The sequence below is a fragment of the Stegastes partitus genome, unplaced genomic scaffold (assembly GCF_000690725.1).
Source record: "Stegastes partitus isolate 25-593 unplaced genomic scaffold, Stegastes_partitus-1.0.2 Scaffold503, whole genome shotgun sequence".
Classification (NCBI taxonomy): domain Eukaryota; kingdom Metazoa; phylum Chordata; class Actinopteri; family Pomacentridae; genus Stegastes; species Stegastes partitus.
The window spans coordinates 1-27,265 of record NW_007578234.1 but is presented as its reverse complement, the minus strand read 5'-3'; the positions used below and the strand labels follow the sequence as shown (position 1 = coordinate 27,265).

The window sequence follows — 27,265 nt, the reverse complement described above, 5'->3', positions numbered from 1 at the left end:
CTACGGACAATTTACAATCACCAATTAACCTCAGCATGTTTCTGGACTGTGGGAGGAAGCCGGAGAACCCGGAGAGAACCCACGCTGCACGGGGAGAACATGGAGACTCCACGCAGGAAGATCCCGGGTGTCCTCACCGGGACGCCAACCGGCGACCTTCTAGCTGTGAGGCGCTAACGATGCTAACCACTGAACCACCGTACAGCTCAATCAAACTGAAGTCATCTCTATTTCTGTCATTTCCACTGAGTCAGATCCACTCAGCTTCACTTTGATTTTATCTAAAGCAAACAAGAAAATAAGTTTTCTGAAAACCTACAAACATGGAGTCGTCTGTTATCAAGTGTTTCAGCTTTTCTTCAACATAATCAACCTAAAGACAGTAATGATCTGTTTCTTTACTTTTTATAAGCTGCTCATGTCATCAGAACGTCAGCGGGTTAACTGGTGATGAAAAACATTGTCAGTTGCAGCTTTTTAACTGACTGAGACTATTATTGTTTATCAACTCTGAGCCAACAGCAGCAGATCTGAACCCAGTCTAGATCCTGCTGAAGCCACCAGGAGTCAGTCACTGATGACCTTTCTCATCTAAACTTCAGCTCTGCACGACTCTCAGCTCAGCGTGGCGACGTGTCACCTGTCGGCGTCACGCTGGCAGAACACCGACTTCCTCGACGGTGAAGTTCATCAGCACACGTTTATCTGCACAATGAGCAAAGCGTCAGCGCTGATTAAGACCGCATCAGACTGAAAATGTTAAAGTTCAGCCGCTCGATGTTGTTCTGCTGCAGTTTCTGATGAACGTCTTGTTCTGAAGGAGGTGAGTCAGATCAGAAGAGCGAGCAGGTGGAAGGACAGGTGTGAGGTAGCGCTGTGCAGGCGTTCTGTCAGGTGAAGCTGAAGCAGCGTCACACCGGTTCTGCTGCGACCCGACTCCAGGTTCCAGCTTATTTATCTAAAATAAATTAATTTCTATTTCTAAGAATACTGTAAAAATATTAAGTCTAGAAGTGTTGCTCACAAAATCTGCTATCCAAAGTAAAAGTACTCCATTACTTCACTATTACTAGATGTAAACTGTTTTGGATGTGGTTTCATCTAATTAATATATAACGGAGCTGTTTCACCTGGTGAATAAATGTAGAGCAATAAAAACATCTTTCTTCTGCAGTTCAGTCGATCAGGAGTCTGAAATGTCCCCCAACGCGTCAGTACTTAAGTAAAAGTACTCATTCTGTTACAGTACTCATCTGTTCAGAGGAAGTTTGTGTTGTCTACCTGTAGGTGAGTTCTGTTGTCGCTCGTATTTGGTTTTATTTAAGCTGTATCTGGTAAATGCTTGCGTCTTGTACGTCCCAGTTTTTTGGCTTTACTCTTGTTGTTGTGCTCCAGTTTGCTGTGATGCTCCCATGTGGCTCCACTGATCTCATCTCATATCAAAGTTCTCCCTCCACTCAAGATGTGTTGAACTAATTATGACGACAAGCCAAATTTGCGCGTCAGCATGCAAACGATTTTTTAATTTGCTATTTTTTAATCGGCTCTTTCCTTCCTGTTGTTTCTGTTGCAGCTGAACTTTTACCTCTGATCCACCTGCAGCACAGCTTTCACTAAAACCTGAATATAGATTATATATCTGTAGATTCACACTCTGTTTTTTTCCAGAAGCTCCTCGTTCAGCTCTGATGAAGCTCATCAGGCTTCACAAGAGGCTTTCCTCTCAGCCTTTGCTGGATTAGCTGATTAGTCTAATGACAGAAAACAGCCTGTTGATTTTTAACGTGTTTTTCAGGCAGCGTTCAGATGGAAGAATTTGTCGTTATTCAACTAAATGTTCTGGGGATGTTTGATCGTGTGGTTCTATCTGCCTGACCCGTTGCCGGATCCAATATTCAGCGTTGTGTTTTTGATCATTTGCATCCTTCGTTTGGCTCCAACGCAGCTGCAGACAGATTCAGATTCATTTATCTGTCGTGTGCAGGTTCACACACAGTCAGTGACACGTTCTGGACAACAGGAACCAAACAACTCACTGTTCAGAAAAACTACAAACACCAGAGACACACATGACTCTGGTCTCCAGCAGCAGCCTGTCAGCACTAAATGTGGAAAAGTTCACAATCAAACATTTGTACGAATATGTTCTGTGGAGGAGTTTATGGTGTTCTCAGTTCTGACACTGAGATTTAACCTTTGACATCTGCAGCAGCATGTCTCTAATCATCCATCCATCATCTCTACACCTTCATCCTCACCAGGGTCATGGGGGGCGGAGTCTATCCCAGCTGACTCAGGGTGAAGGCAGGTTCACCTGGACAGGTAACCAGTCTATCACAGGGCTACACTTAGAGACAGACAACCAAGCACACTCACATTCACACCTACGGACAATTTACAATCACCAATTAACCTCAGCATGTTTCTGGACTGTGGGAGGAAGCCGGAGAACCCGGAGAGAACCCACGCTGCACGGGGAGAACATGGAGACTCCACGCAGAAAGATCCCGGGTGTCCTCACCGGGACGTGAACCGGCGACCTTCTAGCTGTGAGGTGGCTCAGTGGTTAGCATTGTCGCCTTGCAGCAATCATCTTTAATCATTAACTACCAAAATGCAGCAACAGGTGGCTCAACAACAAGGAAATCACATTTTATTGCGCCGTGCGCTGCGATTCTCAAGATAAACTGTCATCACACATGAACAGAACTGTCAGTATTAAAACCAAAAATCCACTGTAGATGTTTTACCAACAGGAAAACCTTCTTTTTTCTCCTCATGTAGCTGCAGCATGTCTGCTCCTGGGCTGTTTGGAACACTGAACATGTCCCGGTGCCTGTAATACTGATGATCAGTGGCTTAAATCTTATACATGACCTCGTTGTCAAAGACAGAATTCCTGAACTTCAGTCATGATTGTTGATTTCTGACCCATTCTGCTGCTGTGGAGAACAAGGAACCAGCTTCTGTATCAATATTCTTCCTCAGAACCGGTTTCTGGTTTTAAGTATGCCTGGTTTACGTGCTGAGGCTGTGCAGCCTAAGGTCAGGTGGAGGTGAGCTGGTGTGCTGAGCTGCAGCAAACAGAGACTTCACACACAAGACGCTGCACTGAAGCTAGTTTAAGGGATTATTTCATGGAAAAAAACTTCTAAATGTGTAACTTTGACACACAAAGATGAGTTTTTAGGGACTTCTGTGTCTCCTGCAGACCATCAGAGCGCCTCACATGAAGCACATCAGCTGAAAACTCACAAAGCTGCAAACATCTCAGCACAAAGAGCAGAAAGCAGCTGCTGCAGAAGCTTTCATCTCCACCACTTTCCCTCCCGGTTCATTCTGTGTTTTACTCCCCAGCTCATCTCCAAAGTAGATTTTTTATTTTTTATTTTTTAGCTTTGCCCACATTCCCGTCTATTAAAATCCTGTCTGGGTGCAGCAAGGTTTCTCGGTTTCCCCTCAAAGTGTGACACAAAGCAGCAGCATCAGGCATGAACCCACCGCTGTGGTCTGTCTGGTTCCGCGCCTCGCTCCTCCTCGTCTGGCTACACACCTCCCGAGCCCTCAGGTGCTGGGAGATGATGGCGCAGTCCGGATGAATGGCTTCAGCCTGGAAGGAAAAAGAAAAACAAGCCGCTAAGTTATCTGGAGGAGAGCAGCGATGACGGCAAAGCGTTAATTAGACAAACACAATCAACAGAAGAGACGCGCTGAAAGGTCACATAAGTACCTCCAAGAAAGACGACAACATAAATGTGAATTTCCCTGATAATTACGAAGTTGATTCGTGCCCAGAAATTCATTAAAATCGACGCATTCAGATCATTTGTATTCGCCTGCATGTTGTGGATTCATGCGTAAACCTGAGCACCACCGTATTGATTCCTCCTCCGGGGTTACTGCTGCCTTGTGGCTCTAATTGTCACCAGGGCGCATGTGGATGCAGGTCGGGAGCCTTGATTCCCGCTAATTAGCGGCCTAATGAGGACATTTGCTGTCAGAGTGCGGAGCCTCCCCGAAGAGACGGAGGAGGACAATAACGGTAACAGCGTTAGAATAAAGGTGCCACCAGGGATCGATCGTGTCCTCATCACACCGGAGCACTTCTGCTGCACTTTGAGCCGCTTTTCATCAGTTTGTGGACACGAGTGTTTCAGGAAAATGTGTTGCATGAATAGAAGAATGGAAATGCCCCTTACCAGAGGCCCGGACCACAGCTGGAGGCAGAAGATGACGAGAATGAATCCTCTGGACCCCTGATGACACATCTCCAGGCTCTGATGTCTTCTGTATGTCCCTCAGCGGATGGTGATGCTGCGCGTAAATCCAGCTTTAGGTGTTGCTCTGCGCCTCTTCAGGACCGACTTCTTCTGTCCGGTGTCACCGTGAAAACGCGCTGAAATAGAAAAACCTCTGATTCTCCTGCGAGCTGCAAAGTTGAGGAGAGAAGAGCTGCTGCTGGCGCGCATCTGCGTCCTCCTACTGTTACTCCCTCCCTCTCTCTCTCTCTCCCTCTCCCTCTCCCTCCCCCCCTCTCAGAAGCAGAATCACTTGAATGAACGTCTCCATTCAGAAACGCGCCAACGGGGACGCGCACCAACCCAACGCGCCACTGGCCTCATTTTAAGTCACATTAACGTTTAGTAAATGTAGATGACTGTAGGAGGCAGACAGCAGAGCTGTCCGTGTGTCCGCACACCGGCTCAGATGCTGGTCCCTTCATTATTAACACATGATACAATAGATGCTTCATTATTGAGCGGATTCAAAGTAAAACGGAGGAACTCCACTGTTTGGAGTTTGTCAAGGAAAAATCACACGAATACATAAAAGGACTGCAACTAATGATTGTTTTCTATTATTGTCTCCATTTATCTCATAGTAAGCTGAAGTATAAAATTGGCTTTGGTTCAGTCCAGAGGTATCCAGGTCCTTCCCTTCTTCCTGTTTGAATTTTAGAAGCTGGAATCAGAGAAATTAACTCTTATTTTGTCACTGAAGTCAAACCAATGGATCGTTCTGAAAATGGTTGATTGATTCAGTTGCTGACAACGAATCAATCAAGCGAAGAGATAAATCCTGAAATAACTAAATGAAGCAATAAGTATATAAATAAACATGCTAACTGAATAAATAGGCTTTTATTTTGAAAAGAACATTTTCTAAAGGACCTCTTATTCATTTACAGGGACATCTATTTTATTTTATGTATATATTTTTTGCCTCAGTTGTTCATTTCAGATATTATTTCACATTTATTCATTTCATAGGAATATTTATCTATTTACGTGTTTGTTTTTCAATTAACATCAAATAAAAGGCATTTCATACTTTTATTGTTTTTCTTACACAGTTGTACAATGAAGTTAAACTTTTCCTGACACAGGGTTGTGAAGTTGTACCTCCTCAGACAATTAAATGCACGACATGAAATAGAAATACTTCAATCTCAGAGGTTCAGTTCAGTGCTGTACATCTGAGAGCTGCATGAACACATGTGGCCTGTTTGAAGTATTTTTAAAGCCAAAATGCCAAATATCTGGTGTTTCAAACATCTTGATCATTTTCTGCGCAATAGAAAAGCAGTATAAATATTTAAAAAACAATTTGATTAACTGTAGTTTTTTGTCAGATCCTTCAGCTGCTTTATTACTTCCTGGTTTGTTATTGATTAAAAAAACAATTAAAAAGAGGAAAGGGAAGTAAAAGATGAAGATGATTTTTATATTTACTGACTTTCATTCATGATTTTCTTCCCAATCCTGAGGCTTCGTGTTGTAAAGTTCTCCAGCTCCTAAATCCTGTTTGAATGATTTCAGCTTAAAGGTGCTCAGATGGTGCAGATTCATAACGTGTGTTAATGAAGTCACCTGCAAACCTGACGATACATGTATTATTATTACTATTATTCCAGAGACGGAGGAGGAGGAAGGTGGCCGTGGAGCCGCTCTGGGCAAGAAGAGGCAGGATAAAAGAAAAATAAATCATGTGGAGCAAAAAAAGAAGTTGTTTACTGTCCTTGTCTTTGCCATGTGAGTCATTAAGAGAATAATGACCCAGAATTCAGAGCACAGGTGCTTCAGATGCTTCACACCGTCTGAAAGAGTGATTCCCTTTGAGTCTTCACGAGGAGGACGTGCAGCGGCTTGTTGGCGAGCGAGCCCAGTTACGTAAGCAGCTTTTTGGTTTCTTTAATGATTCATACGTCTTGTTTTGCACTAATTCAGATCAGATTCAGTTGTGTGAACGAACGGTGCAGCGTTGTGTCAGTGACAATGCAAGTGTGTGTGAACACGGATGACAACCGGTTCTGTTGTTTGTTGTGTTTCTATCAGTTTGCAGAGACGGATCTCCTCAGGGACAGCAGACGTTAATCTTATAGCTCAACAGGCTGACAAATGTAGCCGAGACTGAACCACAGCTGTTAAGATCTCCAGAAAGGTTTGCAGGATTCAAGTGACTAAGAAGAGCTCTTGTGGTAGCGTATCGGGGCCTCAGAACGAGGACTTTATTTCCACGTTGCTCCGTTAGAGGTGGTTTGCTAACGGGGTCACCTCACCGAGTCTCCAGGTGTGAATGTGGAGCAGCGCCGTGCTAAAACAGTCTGACCTTTCCCTGCAGAGGAACCAGGACAAGAATGTAGGATTCAACCTTCACGCGTTTCCAGGAACACTTTAGTTCAGGTGTTTAACGAGAGCTCCTCCTCATCAGTCTCCAGGTGTGGCCTCGTGTCCCAGCAGCCTCGGAACAATTAAAAACAAACGTCTCTTTTAAATGATCACTTTCACACGGGCTTCCCGTTTACTGGTTCACAAACACGGGCGAACAAAAGGCTGGAGTGACGCCACTGGTGCTGATTTTTCCGACAAATTGTTTGTTTGCGTTTAAACAGGAGCTTGCGGTGGCTGTTTGTTCACTGCTTCCCATTGTGTGGAGCCGCGAGGCCTTTCTGTCGGCTGTAATGATGCCGTAAAACAACTGATAAAAGACAGTCTCCCTCTGAAGCACAGAACTGCTGCAACCTTTTGTACTGGGAGCAGCTCTGAGGGAAATGTAGGCTAATGACTGAAGATGGAAGAGTGAAGGTCAGGGGAAGCCGGGGCACGAGAGCTGCTGTTCATGATTCATGAATCAAATAACTGAGAAATGTCCAAACCACAGAGACACAGAGAACATAATTAGAAGAGCTATAACTGTGTCAGCTGATAGAATTATTTATCCTGAACCGACATGCAGCATCTCAACATGTTATGCTGACACGTAAACACATGCGTGACCGTGTTTTCCTGCCCATCTGCTCTGCAAACACGGTATAAGATGAAAGACCATCAAAGGAGGCGAGAGCCAGAAGATCTGAAGCTGCTGAGTCTGAGTGTGCTTCCTGATATTTATGATTTCATGGATGCAGAGGTGGTTATCACCATCACCTCACAGCTAGAAGGTCGTTGGTTGGCGTCCCGGTGAGGACACCCGGGATCTTTCTGCGTGGAGTCTCCATGTTCTCCCCGTGCAGCGTGGGTTCTCTCCGGGTTCTCCGGCTTCCTCCCACAGTCCAGAAACATGCTGAGGTTAATTGGTGGTTGTAAATTGTCCGTAGGTGTGAATGTGAGTGTGCTTGGTTGTCTGTCTCTAAGTGTAGCCCTGTGATAGACTGGTTACCTGTCCAGGTGAACCTGCCTTCACCCTGAGTTAGCTGGGATAGGCTCCGCCCCCCATGACCCTGGTGAGGATTAAGGTGTAGAGATGATGGATGGATGCTGCCTTGTTGTGGCCACATCCAACCAGCTCAGCTTTATTCATACTCACAAAGTTTTTAATAATAGCTAAAGATAATAAACCTGAAGAGAGAATTCACCACTTTGTGATTTAACCTGAGAACATAAATGTTTCTCCACTCAGACGACATAAATAATTCTCTGACGGTTTGCAGTCAAACACTAAATGATCTGCTGACGGAGAAAATAATTCTCTCTGCCTTACTTTTACCCTTTAACATGCGTATGTGAGTGACGACTTTCTGACATTAGTTTGGAAACCTTAAACTTAAACTAGAGTGATCTGGAAATAAATAGAAAATCTCTCAGCTTCTCTGCTTTTCAGCGATGGAGGAAAAGTGGTCGTAGTTTGTATTTTGACTCTTTTCTGTGTAAAATAAACAAATGAATACCAAGCTGACATCATGTCTACCCACAGGTTTACAGCTTTCATTCACTTTCATAGGATTTCTGGCTCCACACACGCCATCAGAGGCTTTTTTCTGTTTTATCTTTCCATCTTAAACAGATCTCATCAGAACCGCAGGTCCAATGCTCAGCGATGAACTTCCCCCGAGGCTCAGAAGCAGCTCAGGTGTTACCTCTTACTGTCCACACCGTTTTCCTTAAACCTTCATCTGAAGCACTAATTAAACATTACAGATGGAGGTTTGGTGGAAAACGTGGCTTTTCTCGCTCCGCTCACCCGTAAACGTGTCACGTGTCAGCAGTCACATGATGTCTTTGCTCCGCTTCATACCGTCTGAGTATCAGTTGGATTTGGTGTGATGCAGCTGCACAGAGCGAACAGTCAGCGGAGCAGCGTTTTCTTCACAAATTAAAAGTGTACAGAACATTTTAGATCTCAGAAAAGCATCTTAAAGCATCCGGGACACGCAGACGTGTTCCCCAATTGAACTGTACATAGTTAAAGTAAAATTCTTGAAACACCAGAACAGAACCCAGCAGATGTGAGCTGTACCGCCTGGATATGGGCCGTACATAATGCAAAATTCAGGACCTGTGATCACGAGCACTGGAAGCAACAAGAAAGTAGGACAGCAAAAGGCTGGATGAGAGATGAATAGCTGTCAAATTGCTATTGTTGAATTTGTTCCAAGAGCACCTCGGGTCAGAGAAGAATGTCTTAATGATACGAGTTTATCGTCTTCATTCGTTCTTTAAACATTACCAACCCTGGTTTCAGTTTTAAAGAGTCCATGATTAGTTGTTCTCTGACGACTTTTGCAGCACGAACGAATGACGCTGAAGGTAAAAGATGCAAAATGTGACTTTATGAGTTTTAATGGATCTATAAAGACCTGATCGGTTTGATGGCTGCGTCACTTTGCAGAAGTCTGATGATAAGAACAAGTCTGCTGAGACAAAAGGTTTTAAATCTGATTTTACAGTCTGTGTCTTTTAACGGTTTCACATACAGACGTAGGAGATCGTTTACGCTCCACATTTAGTCTTCAGTTCTGACAGTTGGAATCTTTCATCGCTTCGTCATAACTTGTCAGCATAACTCAACCCTCCGGGGTTAAAAGGTCGGAAACGCATCAAAGAGTTCATTTGCATTGCATGAGTTTGTGCTGCATCACAGCGTGTTTGGAATGCTGAGTGTTTGGTTCAGTGTTCGTCCACCAGGATGGCCGAGAGGTTAAGGCGTTGGACTTAAGATCCAATGGACACATGTCCTCGTGGGTTCGAACCCCACTCCTGGTAGTGAGTTTGGACGCACAGATCAAGTCAGCAGAGCTTTGTCTGCTGTTCTTATGGTGGAAATGAGATTTTCATCTGAAATCAACACAGTCAGACTGTAATGTACAGTCGTCCTCAAATTTATTCATATCTGCACATTAAGAAAAGAAAAAAACAGCTTCAGTCACTGAAATACGTTGAAATGGTCAAAAGTAATAATAAATAAAAATGTAATGAAAATCATAATGTTGCTTTTGAATTGTGGTTCAACAGAAATATTTTTAAAACACTAAACAAAAAATCTGCAAAGTGCCGTAATTTTTTTTTAAATTATTCTTTTCAACCACAATTTAAAAGCAACGTCAGATTTCACTAAATTGTAATTTTGCTAATTTTTATTTATTATTACTTTTTTCAGTTTCCAGTTATTTGAGTGACTGTTGTGGATTTTGCCTTTTCTTTAATGGAAGGAGATGAACACATCTGAGGACGGCTGTAAACAGGGAACCAGAGCAGCCTTCAGCTGTTTTCAACATGAAACAACAATACAGTAAATCTACCAAAGCAAAGATAATATTGCTTAAAACTATGCGTACTACAGTGCCAAACTGGAGCCATACTTTTTGCTTCTATGGCAGTTGAACACGATCTGAAAACTAACTTTTTAAAAAAAGGGTAATTTTATCACTTCCAGATAACTTTACATAATTAAGTTAAGTTATAATTAAGTAATTAAATTTTAACACAACTTTTACTATTGTTGTTATGCACCAGATAACATTACATTTAAAAATGATGCTCCAAATTTAAATATATATATATATTTCTAAAATCTGTACGGACCCGGATGTGTAGTTCGGTTCGCCTCGTCCACCCTCTGCAGGACGAACTAGAAACAGGTGTTCGGCTCCGCAAGCCATTAAATCTGGACCGGACTTTAATCTTCAAGTTTACGTTAAGTGATTCAGTAGCAGAAGTCCATCTGTCAAAGCGACACTGCGCTGCTGTTGAAGAAAATAAAAAATAAAATCACAAGAAAACCGCTAGCGGCCTCCCAAAGCATCATGGGAGATGAAGTCTTCGGCCGAAACGGATCGTACCATGTCATGTGGGAGCTCAAACGTGTCAACGTTTTGTGGTTAAAAATTAATAAGCTATCTGTTCTTTTTCTTTGTGTTTTCTTTGTTATTATATCTCGCATAGAGACGAAATAAACCGTTAAATAAACGATATAATCGTCAGAAAGCTAACGCCGCCCCCCCTCCGCCGCTCAATAATACGGGCGGCCCGCTAATGCGAGTCCTCTTCCACCGTCGGATTACAGCTGTGGCGGCACGCAAAGCGGCGATAGTCCAGCCATAAAACGTCGAATAAAACCAAAAGTAAGTGCACTAAAGTTGCCTTTTAACGACCTGGTGCGTCCCAAACACTGTGCCGTCCGTTTAACCCGCAAACAGCGCAGAGTTCGGGGTTTGTCGGCGCCACGTGGTCGCTCCAAGTTGGTGGGCTGTCAAAAAGTTGTGAAGCGTAACTTTAGCTGGTTTCTGGGTGTGAAGGCTGCTCACGGAGGACAGCAAGGACCCTCACTGCTCACACCTCATCGGACATATCTGCTGTGACACGATGCTCAAACTGTGATTCTTTATTGTGCTGTGAAGTTAGCATGTTCGGTTTGTCATACAAGCTAAATTCATAAGAATGTGTTTCATGTCTTTGGTCATTAGCTTCTTGTTCCGGCTGCAGAAGGTGAGTGTTTGTGTCCAAGCTGCTGCTCAGCTCCTCTAACACACGTCCTGGTTTACTGCTTTGACTTTTACAGTTTATTGGATGCTAGAAACTAATGCAGCCTCAATGAGCAACTCCTCCGACCTTCATGGTTGTACAACACGGTTTTGTTGAGAATAAACATCATATTTTGGGATATTTAGGGTTTAACAAATCCATTAAACCTCCACCCAGTGTCAGGTTTGTGCCCCAGCTGTCCTACATGAATCACTTCTTATGTCTCTGTGATGGTTCATACACCAGGATGTAGAAGATCTTTAACCTAAATGAAGTGTTTAATGCTAAAATATAATTATTATTGTCATTCATGTGTTTTAAAATTTACTGTTTTACAAAAAAAGCTGAAAAAACAGTAAAGCTCATTATTATTTCCTGATTAAGACGTCAAATTGTAGTTATTTACTTGTATTCCTGAGCAGAAACATTAGTTTTAGTGACTGAACGTGATGCTGGATTAATTTCTAAAAAGGTGGATTCAGTTTAAATTCCTCGTTCCTGTTCAAAATGGTGAAACGTGGAGCGCTGAGTGGCGTTAAAGCCCTTCAAATTAGACAGGTGGTAATAAAAAGCACCAGGTTAGAGGTGTTTCTGGTGTTTATTCCACTTCTTGCTGCAGCTTAACAGCCGTTTACGTTGCTAATTTGCCAAATATTTAATTAATTGAAAAATCATTTGGACAGAAGTTCAAGTGAACCTGTTTAAGTTGCCATTTTTGTCCAAATCCCTCGTCTACATATTAATCATTCACATTATTAAACAACAGAGGAAAGTTGTTGCATGTTTTTTTGTGTGAAAAGTGATGCAAACTACTAATTTAGTGTCGATCCAGGACTTGTTTCAGTCGTGTTTTGTTGGTAAATGTCTGAAACGTGTCTCAGGTTAACTCCAAAACGATCATAAACTGACATGGACACCTCTCTGAAACAGCCTCCTGTGAGCTGAGGTTTAGGTTTAGCTTGCTGTACCTAATAAACTGGCAAATGAGACACTATATCGGCACTACCAGTGTTTTTAAAGTTACCGTGTACAGTTATTTAAATTAGTCTTTTTTTATTTTAAGCATGAAACCTGTGTCGTGCTGCTTCGGTTAAATCCTGCCGTCAGACGTTTACAGGATGTTGTTGTTCGTGCATCTTGGTTGATTTCCTGTATGTTTATAAATGCATGTTATTTTAATTTTCACGCTTTGAATTATTTAAATGTTCAATTCCACGATAGGCAGCGTGCGTTATCCTGCATCATGCCCAAACCGAGGTGAGCCACATGCTGCTGCTGAACTACTGGGTGTTTAAACATCATGTTTAATACGTAAACAGTGTTTCCTCGTTAGTGAGTAGAGCTGCGTCTGAAAGGAATGACACACCTGTCAACATCTGCATTTGATGTCTGAAGACTCTCAGTCATCCGGGTCATGATTATTCTCGTAGTTTAATCGTAGCAACTGTTGCTGGAGCTCCTTGAAGACATTTCACCTCTCATCCAAGAGACAACTACGTACAGATGTTGTCCTGCAGGGAGGACAGATGGTTTGAGAGAGGAGTGAAAGAAGCCATCAAACTGGAAAGACCATCCCTCAGCAGAGGTGGAGGTCTGAGGCGTCACCTCTCACCTGTTCACAGTTCAGTCCTAAGATCTCCCCCCAGGAAGATGAACCCACATCCACACCGAGCCACAGAGACCCTAACGAACCCCACTGTGGCAGAGGGAGCACTAACGAGTCACATAACGAGGGGGAGGAGCAACAAGCCTCCAGTTGAAAGCCAAACTCAGGTGTTAACGTCTCCTTCAGGATATCAGGATGTGGAACTCCCAACTAGTCAGTCAGAGCTGATGAAGCCTCTTGGATGGAGGTGGAACGTCTTCAAGGAACTCAACTACGATTAATCTACGAGAATCTGCATTTGATCCACTCGATGTGCGTCAAGTTGAGACTGTAGTTCAGTGTCAGGTTGACCGTTAGTTTCTGTTATTTAAAAGTATTTGTGCCGCACTGGTTTTAGATCCAAACTGGGTACTGAGGAAACACTGCAGCCCGTCTTAACCGAAGTGTTGTTGTTGTTTTTGAGAGCCACGTTACATTTTGTTTGTTTTGGCTTTCCCATTTTGAAAGTGCCATGTGAGATTGATCATTAACCTTCTTGGGCATCATCCTAATTCGTACAATTGGACTCTGAAGCTTTCTGATCAATCTGACGTCTCTTTGCTTTCCCCCCACATCAGCTGATGTTTCTAACCAGTCAGCTGCACTAACTCCACACTGAACTAATGCCTCCAGCTTCCACCTGTTGCTTCTTCTCTCTCCTTACAAACCTCTGACATGCAAGTGAGGAGAGAAGACGCCCCGTTAACAGAGAAATGGATCAGTCTTTGGCAAACCGTCACCAGAGAGGAGCCCCTCAGAGCGATGCGCCGGTCGGGGCCTTCAGGCACGCCAACGCCCCCCCGGTGGAGAGGGGCATCATCAGCGGGGACAACGTCCAGTTCAGGAGGCTGCGGCGCCACACGCAGTCGGAGAGCTCCGGGGCTGAAGACGAGTGGCTGAGCTCCTCGGTGGAGGCGGGCGGCTCGTACGGCCGGAGCCCCGTCCTGCAGGGCATGCAGTCCGAGGCCATATGGTACAACCGCAGCGCCTACGAGCAGGCCGAGGGCAGCTACCATCGCCGGCTCGCCTCCAACGGCAACGGGCCGCTGTCGTCCTCCCCGCGGAGCCCCAACACCAGAGGATCCTTGACCTTCCACACCAGACGTAGCCAGGACCAGGGCCACCCGGTCAGCACCGTGAAGGCCTCGGGCACGCCTCACCGCCAGGGCAGCAGGGGGCGCAGCCGCACCTCCTCCGAGACGGAACAGGGAGGCAAAGGCAGCCGGGGGCCACACCCGAGGAAGAGGGGCCTCTCCGAGACGGAGGGCCGGCCGAGATGGGACAAGTATGAGCCTCCTCACACAAGGAATGGGAGAGATCTGTGTTGTTGGTTTATTTAACTGCTGGAAGTATTTGGTACTCGTTGTCCGTCTGCATTTTGGCCTTTTCTTTTCTTTTTGAAGTCATGCTAACTTGTGTATTTTTTGTTGGTCGTGTACAGACAAAGCAGGGAGGATTTTCTTGTTGTTTACACTGACATGTGAAGTGAAACGGGTCCGTCCTTTCACCGTCTCTGGTGCTGATACAATGCAGCGGGTCTCTGCAGCGACCCGGCTTTGTGTTCTGTAATCCGGACTTTGCAGACCAGGCAGCTCTGTTTGTGTGAGGAATGTGTAGACGTCTGTCTGCTGCCGTCAGCAAAACGAGGAAGGGATGTGAAATGCATTAAGTTATTGCAGCCACTTGTTTATGTTTTGCTGCTGTTTTACATGACACTCGTTGTGGCGTCAGCTTGCTGGTTGTGTATAAAAGGAAATGCTTGTTTTCACGCTTTGGGTCGTCTCTCCCTATTCCACCCACATCATCACCTGTGGCTGAGCATGCTGTCGTAACCCTGGACGTCCCAGTCGGGCGTCTCGCTGCCGTGTCGCTGGCTGTAGCCACTAATCACCTGGTCCTCCAGCAGATGAGCTGTCACATAACCATGAGTGTTTTCTGCGTCGTCTAATCCTTCCTAAATTCCCGACTTCCCTTTCCTCAGCGCCAACATGAGTGGAGTGCAGTGCCTCGCCTCGGAGAACATCTGGTTCGACAAACACCGCTACGATGAGGCGGAGAGGCGTTTCTACGAAGGCGCCAACGGCCCGTCCTCGCCACAGCAACAGGTACCCAAAAGAAATTTTTGTTTTGTAGGTTGATTTTAATGCAGCTTTTCTTGTGTCTCAGCCTTTTAACACACAAGCAGGTTTGAAAAGTGTTTTCTTTTTTAAAAATTGCTAAAATTATGCAATTTATCAGCGCCAGAAACAGTTAAAATGGATATAATTTGAATAGAAAGCATTCTGCCTTTCTGTGACCAGCAGCTCGGGGACGTTTCTGTTGGATTCACAGCAGACGAGCGTAGAAACGAATAAAAATGTTTGACATGTTGAAACTCAGAAATTGAACTTTGGGCTTTTCCCTTTTCAGCATAACTGCAGCTCTGTTAGGCTGTGCAGACGATATTTTTCCCTACATGAGCCCTCAGTGAGTAAAAATGTGACAGGAGCAAAGGAAATCTCCCAGAAAGTGCTCGGCCTCAGAGGGTTACAGCCGGTCTCCTGTCCAGACCACGCTGCCCTTTCAGTCCCTGTAGTTGCATCACGGTCGGTCTCAGCGCTCGGCAGCCCGGAGCAGCTGAAGCCACTCGATTTAGAAGCGTCTCGCCTTAGCGAGGAGGGTCAGGTGATTTGGCAGCTGTCTCGTCTCCTCAGCGCTGCTACAGAAGCCCTCAGAGTTCCTGCACAGGCCTGAAAAACAAAAAGACATCAGAGGCTGCTTTCCTTAAAGGGTTATTTCACCAAATCACACAAAGTCACACTTCCTCTCTCTGATGCTTTTTCTTTACGTGCTGAGATGTTTCTGATGTCTCCCTTCAGTTGCTGCCCACACGCCTTTACAGCGATCCACGGGTAGCGCTGTCGACACATTTCATTGCATCAGGACGGAAAAAAACGTTCAAATAAAAGCAGATCTCATGTCAGGACTTGGTGTGCTTGAGTGGGAAAATGACAGCTGCAGCGTGAGCGGTGCAGGTCGGGTCGCCGTGTTGGGTTTGTGAGCCCTCAGGCTGCTGCCAACATGTGCACAAACTTTAGATTACAACATCCAATGCAGATAGAAAACCCAGACTTGATCTGCTTTAGATGGACTGTTTGTCTTTTATGTGTTTGAATTACAAGGACTTTGTCTTTAAAAGTCATCGTTCTGTATGTTCAGTGACTCAGCGTTTTCCTCTGTTGCATGCTGCTTCGCCCCGGCTTTAGCTGAAGCCCAGAGGAGTGTCCAGGAGTCCCCAAACTGAGCTAAGAGCTGCCAACAAACCTCCAGCAGTGGCAGCACTGTGCTCAACTATAAGGACGGGTGAATACGTAGTGCTAACTCAGGTGTAGATGGGAACACATGATGGACATTTTAGCCTCTCAGTACCAACAATAGTTACAAATAAGTGTCACTGACGTGCTCTATTTCCCTTTACACCTGTCGGCTCGCTGCCGTTATCTTTAGTGCACTCCGTCAGTAAGTTGCTCATGTTAGTCACTTTCATACAGAAAACTACCGTAATGTCTGGACTATGGAGGCACCTGAATATAAGCCACACCCACTAAGCCTAAAAAGAAAACCAGGTGTGTACATCTACAGGCTGCAGGTGTCCACATTGAAACATGAGATATTTACACAGAAAGATTTTTTTAAAACTTTTATTTAAATCCGTACCGTAGAGGCTTTTTTCTGAACACTTCCTGTCACACGGCTGGTTAAGGAAATAAAACTCCAGCAGCTACCAGGAAAAGTCACTGATGGCTATCTTCATCTTCCTCCTGCACTAAAACCACTAAAGTCGTCTTCTTCAGTGTCTTCAGGAGCTGAACAGCCTCAGAATCACTTCATCACTTCCTCAGTCTCTCTGTCGTCGTCGCTCTCAGCCTCACTTTGGTCTCCAGGTGAATTCGTAAAAATCCATGAATTAGCCTCATCGCTGTTTAAGCCGCAGCGTTCAAAGCGTGTGAAGGAAGTAGGAGCTTATAGTCCAGACATTACGGTATTTTTTCTAATTAGGTCGATGCTTTATAAAAACAAAACTCGTTTATGTACAGTGAAAGTCTCCCCGGTGGCCGTAATCATTTGTTCTGTCCACAGTGATCACAGCGCCGTTTGTTCTTAAAGAAATTTCAGTGTAAACGGTGAATTTAGCCAAAGCTTATGTTAGACTTAAGGTTTAAATTAAATCGAGTAGCTACGAACGATGACTCCTGCTTTGAATGTGTGAGTGTTGCTCAGAGGCAGCCTGTGTGGTTCTGACCTGTAGTGAGGTGGGTTTCTGTGACTGGACCTCCTCTGTTCTTGTGCTTGTGTGTGATTTGTGCCATTCAACCGTAACACAGTTGATGCCAAATCGATTCACCGTCACGTCAACTGATCTGAATGTAAACATGCTTTTATTTGTAATTAAACTGTTTAACCACGAAGGTAGACTTTAGAGAGTAAACCAGTCCTTTAAGGTTCATAGTACAAGAGCTCCACAATTAATCACAACAGACTTTCCCAGAACAACAGGTGTGACCAGCGTGTACAGGTGTGGAGCTGAAACAGGATAACCAGCGCTGAGAAGCTTCGGGATTGGATGATTTTATTTTAGTATAATTAGGGGCTTTTTATTCAGTTTTAGTATAAAAGCTGATTAATGCAACTTTTAGAAAATGTCGTCTCTTTTCTCTTTCACATGTTCAGCGTTCACTGGAAGCATTCTGTAGAGCATGGGTGTCAAACTCAGGCCCGCGGCCCAAATCTGGCCCGCAGTAGAATTAGATTTGAGATAATATCAAATCTGCTAATACTACACATCCCAGAATGCTTTGCTACTGCCTGCAATGAAGACCCCCTTCTGTTGATTCATTCATTAGCGACCTCATGTGAGCGTCGCCACGGGAACATTTAAGCCTCTCGTCACAAAAAACATAAAACAGGAGCTTCTTCATTTAAATCAGAAACGAATGCATCTTTAATTCTGAAGTCTGGATTCTCATGTGTTCCTGATATTTAGCTTTTTTTTGGTTCAACGTTTAAGGAGAAGTTGATCATTAAATATCTGCAGATAAAACAAAACGTTGCAGTTGATTTTTCCATAAACACAGTCCGTCCCGCTGTGTGTCTGAGTTTGTCGGACTGTGTAGCGTCCTGCTCTCTACCTGCAGCCCATCGCTCTCTTCTTCTCTTCCTCTCTCACTGTTTCACCTGTTTACCTCGCGTTGCGCATCACCTGGGGGCAGGTGAAATCCGCCCTGCAGCAGGCCAAAGGGCGCCAGCAGAAACGGCAGCACAGAAACGTAAGTGGTCCCCGTCCGGCTCTGCCGCCACGGGCCGGGCCGGGAGCGTTGCATGACCGACACGGTGGAGTGTGTTGCTACTGCTGCTGTTGTCACGCTGCTGCCACCGCCTCACCGTCCTGCTGCCTCCATCACAAACAGCTCAGGATGTGAACGTGTGGGATCAGAATCAGCGGGTTTTAATCTTGTGTTGCTCGGTTTTGTGATAATCGGTTAAAATCAAACTGAACTGAGAGTTGCCGAGAGTCAGAAGATTGGTACCAGCCTCACGTCTCGTAGGCTAAACAGCTGGCCTGGCTCTGTCCAAAGCTCTGAACACATCTGTGGAGCTCGCTGATGGACAGAATTTAGCAAATCACTGTTCAGTTGTAAAGGCAGCTGCTGTCGGCGGCTAAGCTAACGAGCTGCTGTATGCTAATGGGGGTGGTACCAATCCTCTGACTCTGCATCGAAGGATAAAAAGGAAGTGTTGCTCTAATCTTTAATTTGGGGAGAGACGTTTCATCAAGTGGGTGAAGGTGTGTGTTTGTGGACCTGCATGCTGACGTTGTGAACATGAAACCTTCCTGATGGTGGATAGACGGAGTTCATTTAACCTCAGCATCGTGTGTGTGACGGGTTCGTACCCCTGCATGGCTTGTGTTTTCTCATCTTATTCTTCTGACGACTTCCCTTCAGGATTGGATCTCCACCCAGACGTTCATGAACCTGCTTCGTTTGACGCTACCTTTTGCTAATTAAGTTGTGTTTATCTTCCTGCAGTCGTCCTCACATGCTGGAGGAGACCAGGAGCTGGTTTCACGCATGAAGAGCCTGGAGATGGAGAACCACACTCTGCACAAAGGTGTGTCCTCAGGTTTGGTGCAGTCTTTCAAGTGAAAATGTGACAGGAAGGAAGAAGTTGTTCATCGTGAGGAAGCCACAGCTCCTGTATGAAGGGAGCTGTCTGGTTGCTTTACTTGTTTCACTCTTGTGTTGAAAACAACTCGTAGCTAACTTCAGGAGGGAAACCAAACCCATTCAGAACCATAGAACAGCTGATGATGGACACCGTGTGATGTTAGTCAGCCAAGGAGACGGATGTTTAGGTAGAGCCCCAAGAAGTGGAGCCCAGGGAGTGTGACCAAGTTATATTTCTCAGTTTTTCAGTGCTGGATGAGCAACAGTTTGATCATTTTGTCAGTTTAAAACGTGATCTCAAAATGCCTTTTTAGCCGGTCTCACATCCAGGGAGGATGTCAGGCCGACAGCCTGAATCTAAGGGAGGTTCATGTAGAGAACCACCAGTCAAACCTGATAAAAACTTCTTCGGTAGTTTGGTGACTTTGCCCCAAAATAAGGCCTAAACTTTTCTTTCTTCTCTCAGATTCTACTGTATATAGCAGCACTCGTGCAGTTTTGCTGTTGTTATTCTTAAAGTGTAAAGTCCGTCCTTTATGCCGTCTCTGGTATTATGTCAGTATTCCCTGATGCTTTCTGAATCTTCGTCCCTTCAGGTTTAACTCTCCTGTTGTGTTTGCTTGTCAGTGGTGCAGGACATGAGAGCCGCCCTGCAGAAGCTGGAGTCCAGGGTTGCGATGCTGGAGAAGACTCCTGCAGCAGCTGCTCCATGTGCTAAGGTCGGTTATTTAGAGCTTCATACATTAGTAGGTCTTTATAGCGTCTATAACACAGATGTCTCACCGCAGATGTCTTTGGAACTGCTTGAAACAGTCACCTATGCTGTTAAGTGTGTTGTTGTTTAATTGTTGAAGTTGTTAAAGCTTTTATCTGGTTTTGTTGTTGTTTGTGTTGTCTGGTATTTATGATTGAACAGAGGGCTGCAGATCAGTGGGTTATCAGGTATGTTGAGCCCAAAGTCAGAGTTTTCAGTGTCAGGATGGTGGCTCTCCTTTTACCTGCTAGGTCTCCATGGTAACTGATCCTGTGGAGCCCGATCTCCATGGTAACTGATCCTATGGAGCTAGGTCTCCATGGTAACTGATGCTGTGGAGCTAGGTCTCCATGGTAACTGATGCTGTGGAGCTAACCTGGTCGGGAGCAGCAATTTTTACCATCATAATTTTAATATTCCTCATAGTTCTCCATTAAAACAAGGAGCTGACTGAAGCAGCTGCACGTGATCGATTCATTCAGTGCAGAAGAAGAGTCACGTGACGCGTTAAACGCCTCCTTTAATGTGAACAGAATCTGAAGCAGGAAGTCTGAGTTAACGAAGAAATGAAATGAAATGAAAAATACTTTATTTATCCCAGAAGGGAAATTCAATAAAGTTGAAAAAAAAGTTGAAAGTTGAACCACCTTCCTGATCTCTGACTGGGGCTTTAGTTTTTGTCGAGCCGACTTAGCCAGGCTTTCTTTGTGTACGTCAAACTTGTTTCATAGTACAGACCTCAGTTTTGTACTGGAGGACTCATCATGGGCTGCTAGCGTCCTCCTTCCTTCCACAGCACATGATCTATTAATGCTCTGTTATCAGAAGCCTTTCATACTGATGTCTTAATGTTGTGTTAACAAATCAGGACTATTTTTAATCCTCTCTGATGGTGTTGTTCAGGCTGCCCCCGTCCAGGCTGCTCCCGTCAGACAGGTGAAGGTGGAGAACGGTGACGATGACGACGACGACGACATGGACCTGTTCGGCAGTGACGACGATGATGAGGAGGCAGCACGCCTTAAGCAGGAGCGCCTGGACGCCTACGCCGCCAAGAAAGCCAAGAAACCTGCCCTGATTGCCAAGTCCTCCATCATCCTGGACGTGAAGCCTGTACGTAGCCGTCAAGGCTCTGCAGCGGGGCTCCAAGTGTCGTTGTTGGAAATGTGATAAATTCATGATAATCACTAGATTATAGTCGGGTTGGTACGACTGTTGACTTATCTGGGAAAAGGTGATGAAATCCATAAATCAGTGCATCAAATAGTTTATAAAGTGAAAAAAACAACTCCTATGCATGTAGTTAAGTTATGATCCATGCCGTGTGATTGCACGTGTGGACAGATGTTTTACTTGTTGAGTTCTCGTGGTTCTGCCAGACTAACATTTCCTCTTCGCAGTGGGACGACGAGACGGACATGGCGAAGCTGGAGGAGTGCGTGCGCTCGGTGCAGATGGACGGGCTGCTGTGGGGCGCCTCCAAGCTGGTACCGGTCGGCTACGGCATCAAGAAGCTGCAGATCAACTGCGTGGTCGAGGATGACAAGGTCGGCACCGACATCCTGGAGGAGGAGATCACCCAGTTTGAGGACTTCGTAAGTAGCTTTGGTGTCCATGAATGGTCAGTTAGTCTGATAGGAGAACTAGTCGTGGGATGTAACCGAGGTTTAACGGCTCCTACACCTCTGCCTCCGTCTCAGTAGCATGGAGCTGAATAGAACTTTATATGCGGTGCTCACGGCAAAAAGTTCGACATCTTCTTAGTGTTGGTGCGTTAACGAGCTCTGATGAAAGTTTACATCAGAGCAGGTGGTACCTGTGAATCTGTACATATGAAGACTGGACTGTGGTGATGGACGATGCTGCGTGCCGTCCTCATCAGCGGTTAAATCGACTAATATTCAGACTTCTGGAGGGCACCCTGCGGTACTTCAGTCTCAGTCGAGCCTTGAATGCAGTTGTTTAGAAAATAAGAATACATAAATATACAGTCATGGGAAAAAATGATTGGACACCTTGTTTTCCTCAATGTCTTGTTCATTTTAATGCCTGGTACCACTAAAATATGATATCTCATGAGAGTTTAGTTCCAGAGCTGATATCAGACATGTTCCATCATTTTAGTCACATGATGCACTCAGGAGTCTCGGCTGCTCTCCACCAGCTTCTGACATCGTTCTGCTGTGACAGCAGCACACTCCTGCTGCACAAATTCAAACGAATGTGCTTTGTTTTGGGGCTACGGCTTGAACGTAGGCGGGAAACCACTCCAGGCTTTTGCATGTGCAGTGCTGCTGATGACATGAAATGGACTCTTATAGACCCTACAGGGAATACGATGAAGCTTCAGCACGTCAGATAGGACATAAAGGATGATGGGATCAGCTGCATCTTGTGTTGTGTTCATTGTATTCTTCAGGTATTGGACCTTTAGTGGTACCAGGCATTAACATGAACAAGAAAATGAAGAAAACAAGGTGGATTAATAATTTTTTCCATGCCTATATGTATTTATCCTTCTCGACCACCTGGTCCATTCTCAGTCCTAATGCATGTGTGTGAAAGCCTCATTAAAACTTGTAAACGAGGTGAAGATTCTGTCATTCCCTAGAAAAAGTGCAGCTTACCTCGATGCAACAACCTGCTTCCTTATTGTCGTGTCATTTAAGACGTCGGCTTAATGAAGAAACCTGATGAGTGCAGCTAAATACAGACTTTAATTGAGTATAATTCAGACCTCATTGAACAGTTGTGATTAGAAGTAGGTCCTGCTGAAGTTCTATCTAACTTCAGGAACATTAAGCCTCAGTGTGGTTCTGCTGAAGGAAGAACACGATCTGGCTTCAGGAGTTCAGGAGACACGACGAGAGTTTTGGCTGTGAGATCTGATGTTTACAACCAGTAATGAGCAGTAAATGCATCCGCTGCCCGTCGTGTAAAACCTGCAGGATGTTTTCAGTGTGCATGAACTAGACTGGAGCAACGGACCAGTTGTTGATGTGGATCAGGTTTAGACACTTTGCTGTGGATCTGAACTCTCGCCGTGACTCTTCAGGAGGCTGCGTGTACTGAAAGGTTGCTTCTGCCTTTAAAAGAACTTGAGCTAGTGAATATTTCCAGCCATCAAAGCAAATCACTGTCCTCATAACCATAAAGACATTTAAATAAGATTTAAATCTCCATTTTAATTCCTCCTCCTGCAGCCGCCCTGCGTTCTGGTCGTCTGCTGATCAAAGCAGGCCGGTAGGTCCTCGTCTGTTAGTCGTCTCATCACAATGTGACTTATTTATTTGCTCGTGGGAACCCATTATGGGTTTGTTTGAAAAGGAGAGATGAAAACCAAAGAGCTCCTGAGACAGAAGAAGACCTACTGCGCTGCTTTGATCAGTGGAAGACCAGAATGCAACGCAGTGAAGCTGCAGAGGGGGAGGAACTGAGATCAAGTTTTCTTCATTAAATCCACTGATTTTACAGCATTAGTCTACTAACAGTCACACAATATCAGAGTCATGCAACAGGTACAGGAATGAGAACAATAGTGACACAATACACACACAATATACCAGCGTGTCCACAGTTAGACGTCAGTAGTCGGTGCTCTGGATGTGTTCGTTCTGCTTGGTGCAGCTCCAGTGGAAGCACCACGGACAGAACAGGGAATACAAATAAAGAGATGAAATAGTTCCACGTCGTGTTTCACAGATAAAATACGATCCTTTACTGTGAAGGTGTGATGTCCGGCTCATCAGATCATTCAGTCGCTCCACATGTAGGTCTGTCTGCAGGTCCACATAATGATATATTCCTTTATTTCTGTTTGTACGGTGGAATTTAAAACAGTGTTTAGTTGCTTTTCGGTCCTTTTGAGCATCTGTGAAACTCAACCAGCTACTGAGTTAAACCAAGTTAAAAATGAGAATCTGTTGTCTGAGGACGTAACTCAGTGACTCGAGGACACACTAAACACAACTCACTCATGATGACCTGCTTCGTTTGCAGCCAGCGACTCTTTCTTTAGTCCGATTCAGGCCGGCTGTTAAATTTAACCAGGAGGCAGCACAGACAGAAAAGAATAACTCAAACCATGCCGGCACAATTAGTTTGATTGAGCTGCAGATGTGATGGAATCTGGTTCTTCTGAGGCAGAAACGAGGAGAGACGACCAAGCAGAGCAGTTTGCATATGAGCCTTGTTCATGTCGCAGCAGATCATGTGTTTATAAATGAAGGTCGCCACCAACAGCTCACAGCGTTTTACTCAACTGGCTCCAACTAATACAAGATGCTGCTGTTCTAGCATCACTCCGCCGGCTTCCTGTCGGCTTCAGGGTTGTTTCAGGGATTTTATTGTTTGGTTTAAGGTGGTAGATGGTTATTATCTATCTGAGCTTTTACACGCTTCAGTCTCAGTCATTCAATCAGATGGTCCTGGAAGTTCCCAGATCTAGACTCGGAGGAGACCGGACCTTTCCAGTAGAATCACCAACTGTTGGGTCTCTTTATAGCTTCAGGTCCTTACTGAGGACGTTCATGTACGCTCTGGGTTTTAATTGAAGTCGACACCTTGACGTGTGCCATCGTTTGTCTCACTTTGTTGACTTCCTTTACGTTGTGTTTCTGTTGTGAGCCTGTGCAGCCCTGTGGCTGGTTTTAAATGTGTTTATTTATAAATAAAGCCGACTAGAATTACTTGAACTATATTATGAGGTTAAACTGTCCCGTTCAAAAGGTGTTCAGCTCGTAGTAGTCGATGGAAGTCAGTCTGTTGGATTCAGTCTTTATTGTCATGAGCTTGGTGGATTCAGGTTTTCATACATATTAGAATAAACACAGCTTGACATGTTTGATTTGTTCCTCTGCAGGTCCAGAGTGTCGACGTCGCTGCCTTCAATAAGATCTGAGCTCCACCGGCACTTCCCCCGCTCCACCAAAGTGTTGCTGCTGCTCCCGGCTTGTACGGTTAATAAAGCTAAGCTTTGAGCACCAACGTCTGTCTCATCATTAACATCTTAACGTTTACGGTCCGTTTACAGTGAGCACAGCTTGAGGGTGGAGCCCAGCCCCACCCAGAACCCCGGGTACAGCGGCTGGGCAAACGTAGTCTTGGCTTTATGCAGCAGCACCATGGAGTCAGAGACGCTGTAGAAGCACAGCGTTCCCCCTCTGAAGTCCAGATACACCCCGACTCTGCTGCTGCAGGCGGCGCCGACGGCCACGCTCTCTTTATTGTGCTGAAAGGAGCAGGCGGTGGGGGAGCAGTCCAGACTCCAGGACCGGGCGTTGTGACCCAGCTTGCAGTCGCTGCCTCCTCCGGTCCTGCTCATGCTCTTGTAGCAGACGCCGATGGAGACGCCTCCGTTCCCGGTCCACTCCACCTCCCAGTAGCAGCGACCCGCCATGCCGGCCCTGCACAGCACCTGAGCCCAGCTGGTGAAGCGGTCCGGGTGGTCCGGGTAGGGCTGCGGCTCGGAGCGCGTCGTCACGCCTCGCCGGCCGTCGGTGATGCACAGATAGGAGTTGGCGGTGTTCAGGTCCAGAGAGAGGTCGTTGTAGTCTGGACGGGACGGAGACGGTTGGTTTAATAGTGAAGGATGTTAGAAACGTCTGGTGACAGGAGGCTGTACTCACACTGGAGGAAGTCCGCTCTGGTCCTCGGCTCTGAGCTGGACGGCGGGTCAGGGTCTCTAGCTGCTGGGATGGAGGGAGGACACGTTAAACACATCATGCTTCCAGATGTGTCACCTTAAAACCAGTCCCACAGGTGGGTTTTAAGTACACGACAGGTTAAAAAATTAACTTCCAACCGGTTGTTTTAAGTGGAAAACATGCATGTGTGAGTGTGTATATATCATTTCAGGCTGCTGCTCTCCCATTAATAACATTAGGAGCCCTTAAATTAATAAAAATGTCAATCTAGTTGTTCACAGCTGCAGCAGCTACGACAGAAACACGCTGCTGATGCTTCACGATTAATAATCAGTCAGAGGGACCAAACCAGGACTTCTGTTTGAACACAAACTATATTTTTATGTTCTTTAGTTTACTAATTGGATTTTGTTTTTATTTTTGCTGTAATTGTACTTCAGTAGAAGATGCACGTTTTCCTTGTTTAGATCAGACAGTTTGTCGTTTCACTTCCTTGACAACTCCATAGTTACAGTTGCTCGTCTGTGATTGGACGACAGTTGTTCCAGTGACATATTCATTATCATTAAATAATAACCACATACCTTTGGTCTTCTCTGAGTGACTCAGGTTGCTGCTTTCCTTCAGTGAAATCACTGGAAACACAGACGAGCAAATGGTGATCATTTCCTGTCTCTTAAACACAACAGAACAACCTTTGCTGTGAGCCGTACCCTTGTCGTTGATTCTGCTGAATTCCTTTTGAAGCGTCTCATCCAGGCTGTCCTTCAGGTCGGCCAGAGCTCCTCTCATGGTTTTATACATCAGATACTGGAGCGCGTCGGTGCCGGGCATCTCCACCGTCCTCACAGGGAAGTGAAGAGACTTGCACTTCTGCAGCACAAGCAAATTACAGGACGGCATTTGAATGTGACACAACAAGGCCAACAGGACGGAAGGATGTCTGAGAGTCATCGAGGAGACGTGAAGCTGAGCATCAAGCTGAAACCAGAAGTTTACATCCACTGGTGCTCTACTGACACTCCTTCAGGCTTCCTGTCCGACCCAACTGGCTAACAGCACAAAGAAGATGGAAAAAATACATTAGCAGTCAATCAGCAGATTTCCTATCAAAAGCTGATTATTTAAAGTTAAACAATTAAGCGTGTAAGCAAAGCTCGCCTCTCCAGAGTGATAACCGACGAGCAGGACTCACTCAGAGCGGCTGTTCGTAAAAGACTGCAGGAATGTGTCACAGAGTTAATTCCTAATTAAACCCAGAGACCTGCTCTTTGGATTCACTTCCAGCGTCCTTTTAAAAACACGTCAGAGCTTCTTTAATGAAGGCTTGACGTTATTAATTCAGATGTAATAACTACGGTCTGGTATCCAGCCTACAAATACATTTTCACTGGAGCTCGATGTTCAGTCACTTCAATGATTTAATGAACTCTCATCACACATTATTCTCTTATTTTATTCTGACTCTCTAACTCATCCTGCCTCTTGTGTTTCCTCGTTGCATATTTATGAGTTAATTTATAAAAGCGTTTTCTCCGTCCCTGTTGTCACCGAGTCCTTCATGATTAACACAATGTTGTTGCTTTTGTGCGTCTGTATAAAACAAACAGCTTTAGCACTTAGAGTCTTGCCGCAGACTGAGAAGTTTGTGGATTTTTGAAAATGAGGAACAAAAACACAGGAGAGAGAGACCATCAAGCACGATGACGGGCTTTAACGCCGAAGTTTGAGTCACCATGTCATGTAGTTTGTGCTCACCAAATGTCAGGTGTGTA

The 27,265-nt window shown here is 45.1% G+C and overlaps 4 protein-coding genes and 1 non-coding gene across 8 annotated transcripts in view; 3 read left to right on the top strand and 2 right to left on the bottom strand.

Annotated features, from left to right (window-relative positions):
* The window catches only part of LOC103361431 (pituitary adenylate cyclase-activating polypeptide type I receptor-like), a 44,179-nt gene extending 39,911 nt beyond the window's left edge, over positions 1 to 4,268 (bottom strand). Inside the window, exons 1-2 of the mRNA XM_008287509.1 lie at positions 4,200 to 4,268; positions 3,502 to 3,610 (exon numbers count right to left, since the gene is read on the bottom strand). Of these exons, the coding sequence (XP_008285731.1) occupies positions 3,502 to 3,610; positions 4,200 to 4,268 (178 nt within the window). The remainder of the gene's footprint in view (positions 1 to 3,501; positions 3,611 to 4,199) is intronic.
* A 5,131-nt stretch (positions 4,269 to 9,399) lies between these two features.
* On the top strand, positions 9,400 to 9,482 carry trnal-uaa (transfer RNA leucine (anticodon UAA)). The gene has a single exon. It is a non-coding gene; the product is annotated as a tRNA-Leu (tRNA).
* A 1,352-nt stretch (positions 9,483 to 10,834) lies between these two features.
* On the top strand, positions 10,835 to 24,831 carry LOC103361414 (elongation factor 1-delta-like). 4 transcript variants are annotated; one of them, XM_008287484.1, is made up of 8 exons: positions 10,835 to 10,840; positions 14,867 to 14,990; positions 18,135 to 18,191; positions 18,954 to 19,035; positions 19,719 to 19,810; positions 20,749 to 20,958; positions 21,246 to 21,440; positions 24,707 to 24,831. In XM_008287484.1, exons 2-8 carry the CDS (start codon positions 14,874 to 14,876, stop codon positions 24,743 to 24,745), a joined length of 792 nt encoding a protein of 263 aa, XP_008285706.1. In that variant the 5' UTR covers positions 10,835 to 10,840; positions 14,867 to 14,873; the 3' UTR covers positions 24,746 to 24,831. The 4 variants fall into 4 exon arrangements, with proteins under 4 accessions (XP_008285706.1, XP_008285707.1, XP_008285705.1 ...); XM_008287485.1 differs by lacking the exon at positions 10,835 to 10,840 and adding an exon at positions 11,189 to 11,204; XM_008287483.1 differs by lacking the exon at positions 10,835 to 10,840 and adding an exon at positions 12,479 to 12,497.
* On the top strand, positions 11,203 to 14,274 carry LOC103361413 (uncharacterized). Its single transcript, XM_008287482.1, has 2 exons — positions 11,203 to 11,204; positions 13,568 to 14,274. The coding sequence occupies exon 2, from the start codon at positions 13,599 to 13,601 to the stop codon at positions 14,223 to 14,225; it is 627 nt and encodes a 208-aa protein (XP_008285704.1). The 5' UTR covers positions 11,203 to 11,204; positions 13,568 to 13,598; the 3' UTR covers positions 14,226 to 14,274.
* Positions 24,832 to 24,851: 20 nt separating the features above from the next.
* Positions 24,852 to 25,569, bottom strand: LOC103361430 (tripartite motif-containing protein 16-like). The gene is made up of 2 exons (XM_008287508.1): positions 25,473 to 25,569; positions 24,852 to 25,398 (listed from the first exon to the last, which is right to left on the bottom strand). The coding sequence occupies exons 1-2, from the start codon at positions 25,567 to 25,569 to the stop codon at positions 24,872 to 24,874; spliced, it is 624 nt and encodes a 207-aa protein (XP_008285730.1). The 3' UTR covers positions 24,852 to 24,871.
* Between the last annotated feature and the right edge of the window lie 1,696 nt (positions 25,570 to 27,265).

Excerpts from the sequence above, each read along its gene's own strand:
- LOC103361414 (XM_008287483.1), top strand. Across the intron at positions 14,991-18,134 it reads CGTCCTCGCCACAGCAACAG|GTGAAATCCGCCCTGCAGCA; the intron begins GTACCCAAAAGA and ends ACCTGGGGGCAG. Across the intron at positions 19,811-20,748 it reads CAGCTGCTCCATGTGCTAAG|GCTGCCCCCGTCCAGGCTGC; the intron begins GTCGGTTATTTA and ends GGTGTTGTTCAG.
- LOC103361413 (XM_008287482.1), top strand. The coding sequence starts at position 13,599 with ATGGATCAGTCTTTGGCAAACCGTCACCAGAGAGGAGCCCCTCAGAGC.
- LOC103361430 (XM_008287508.1), bottom strand. The coding sequence starts at position 25,569 with ATGATGTGTTTAACGTGTCCTCCCTCCATCCCAGCAGCTAGAGACCCT. Across the intron at positions 25,399-25,472 it reads CAGAGCGGACTTCCTCCAGT|ACTACAACGACCTCTCTCTG; the intron begins GTGAGTACAGCC and ends CGTCCCGTCCAG.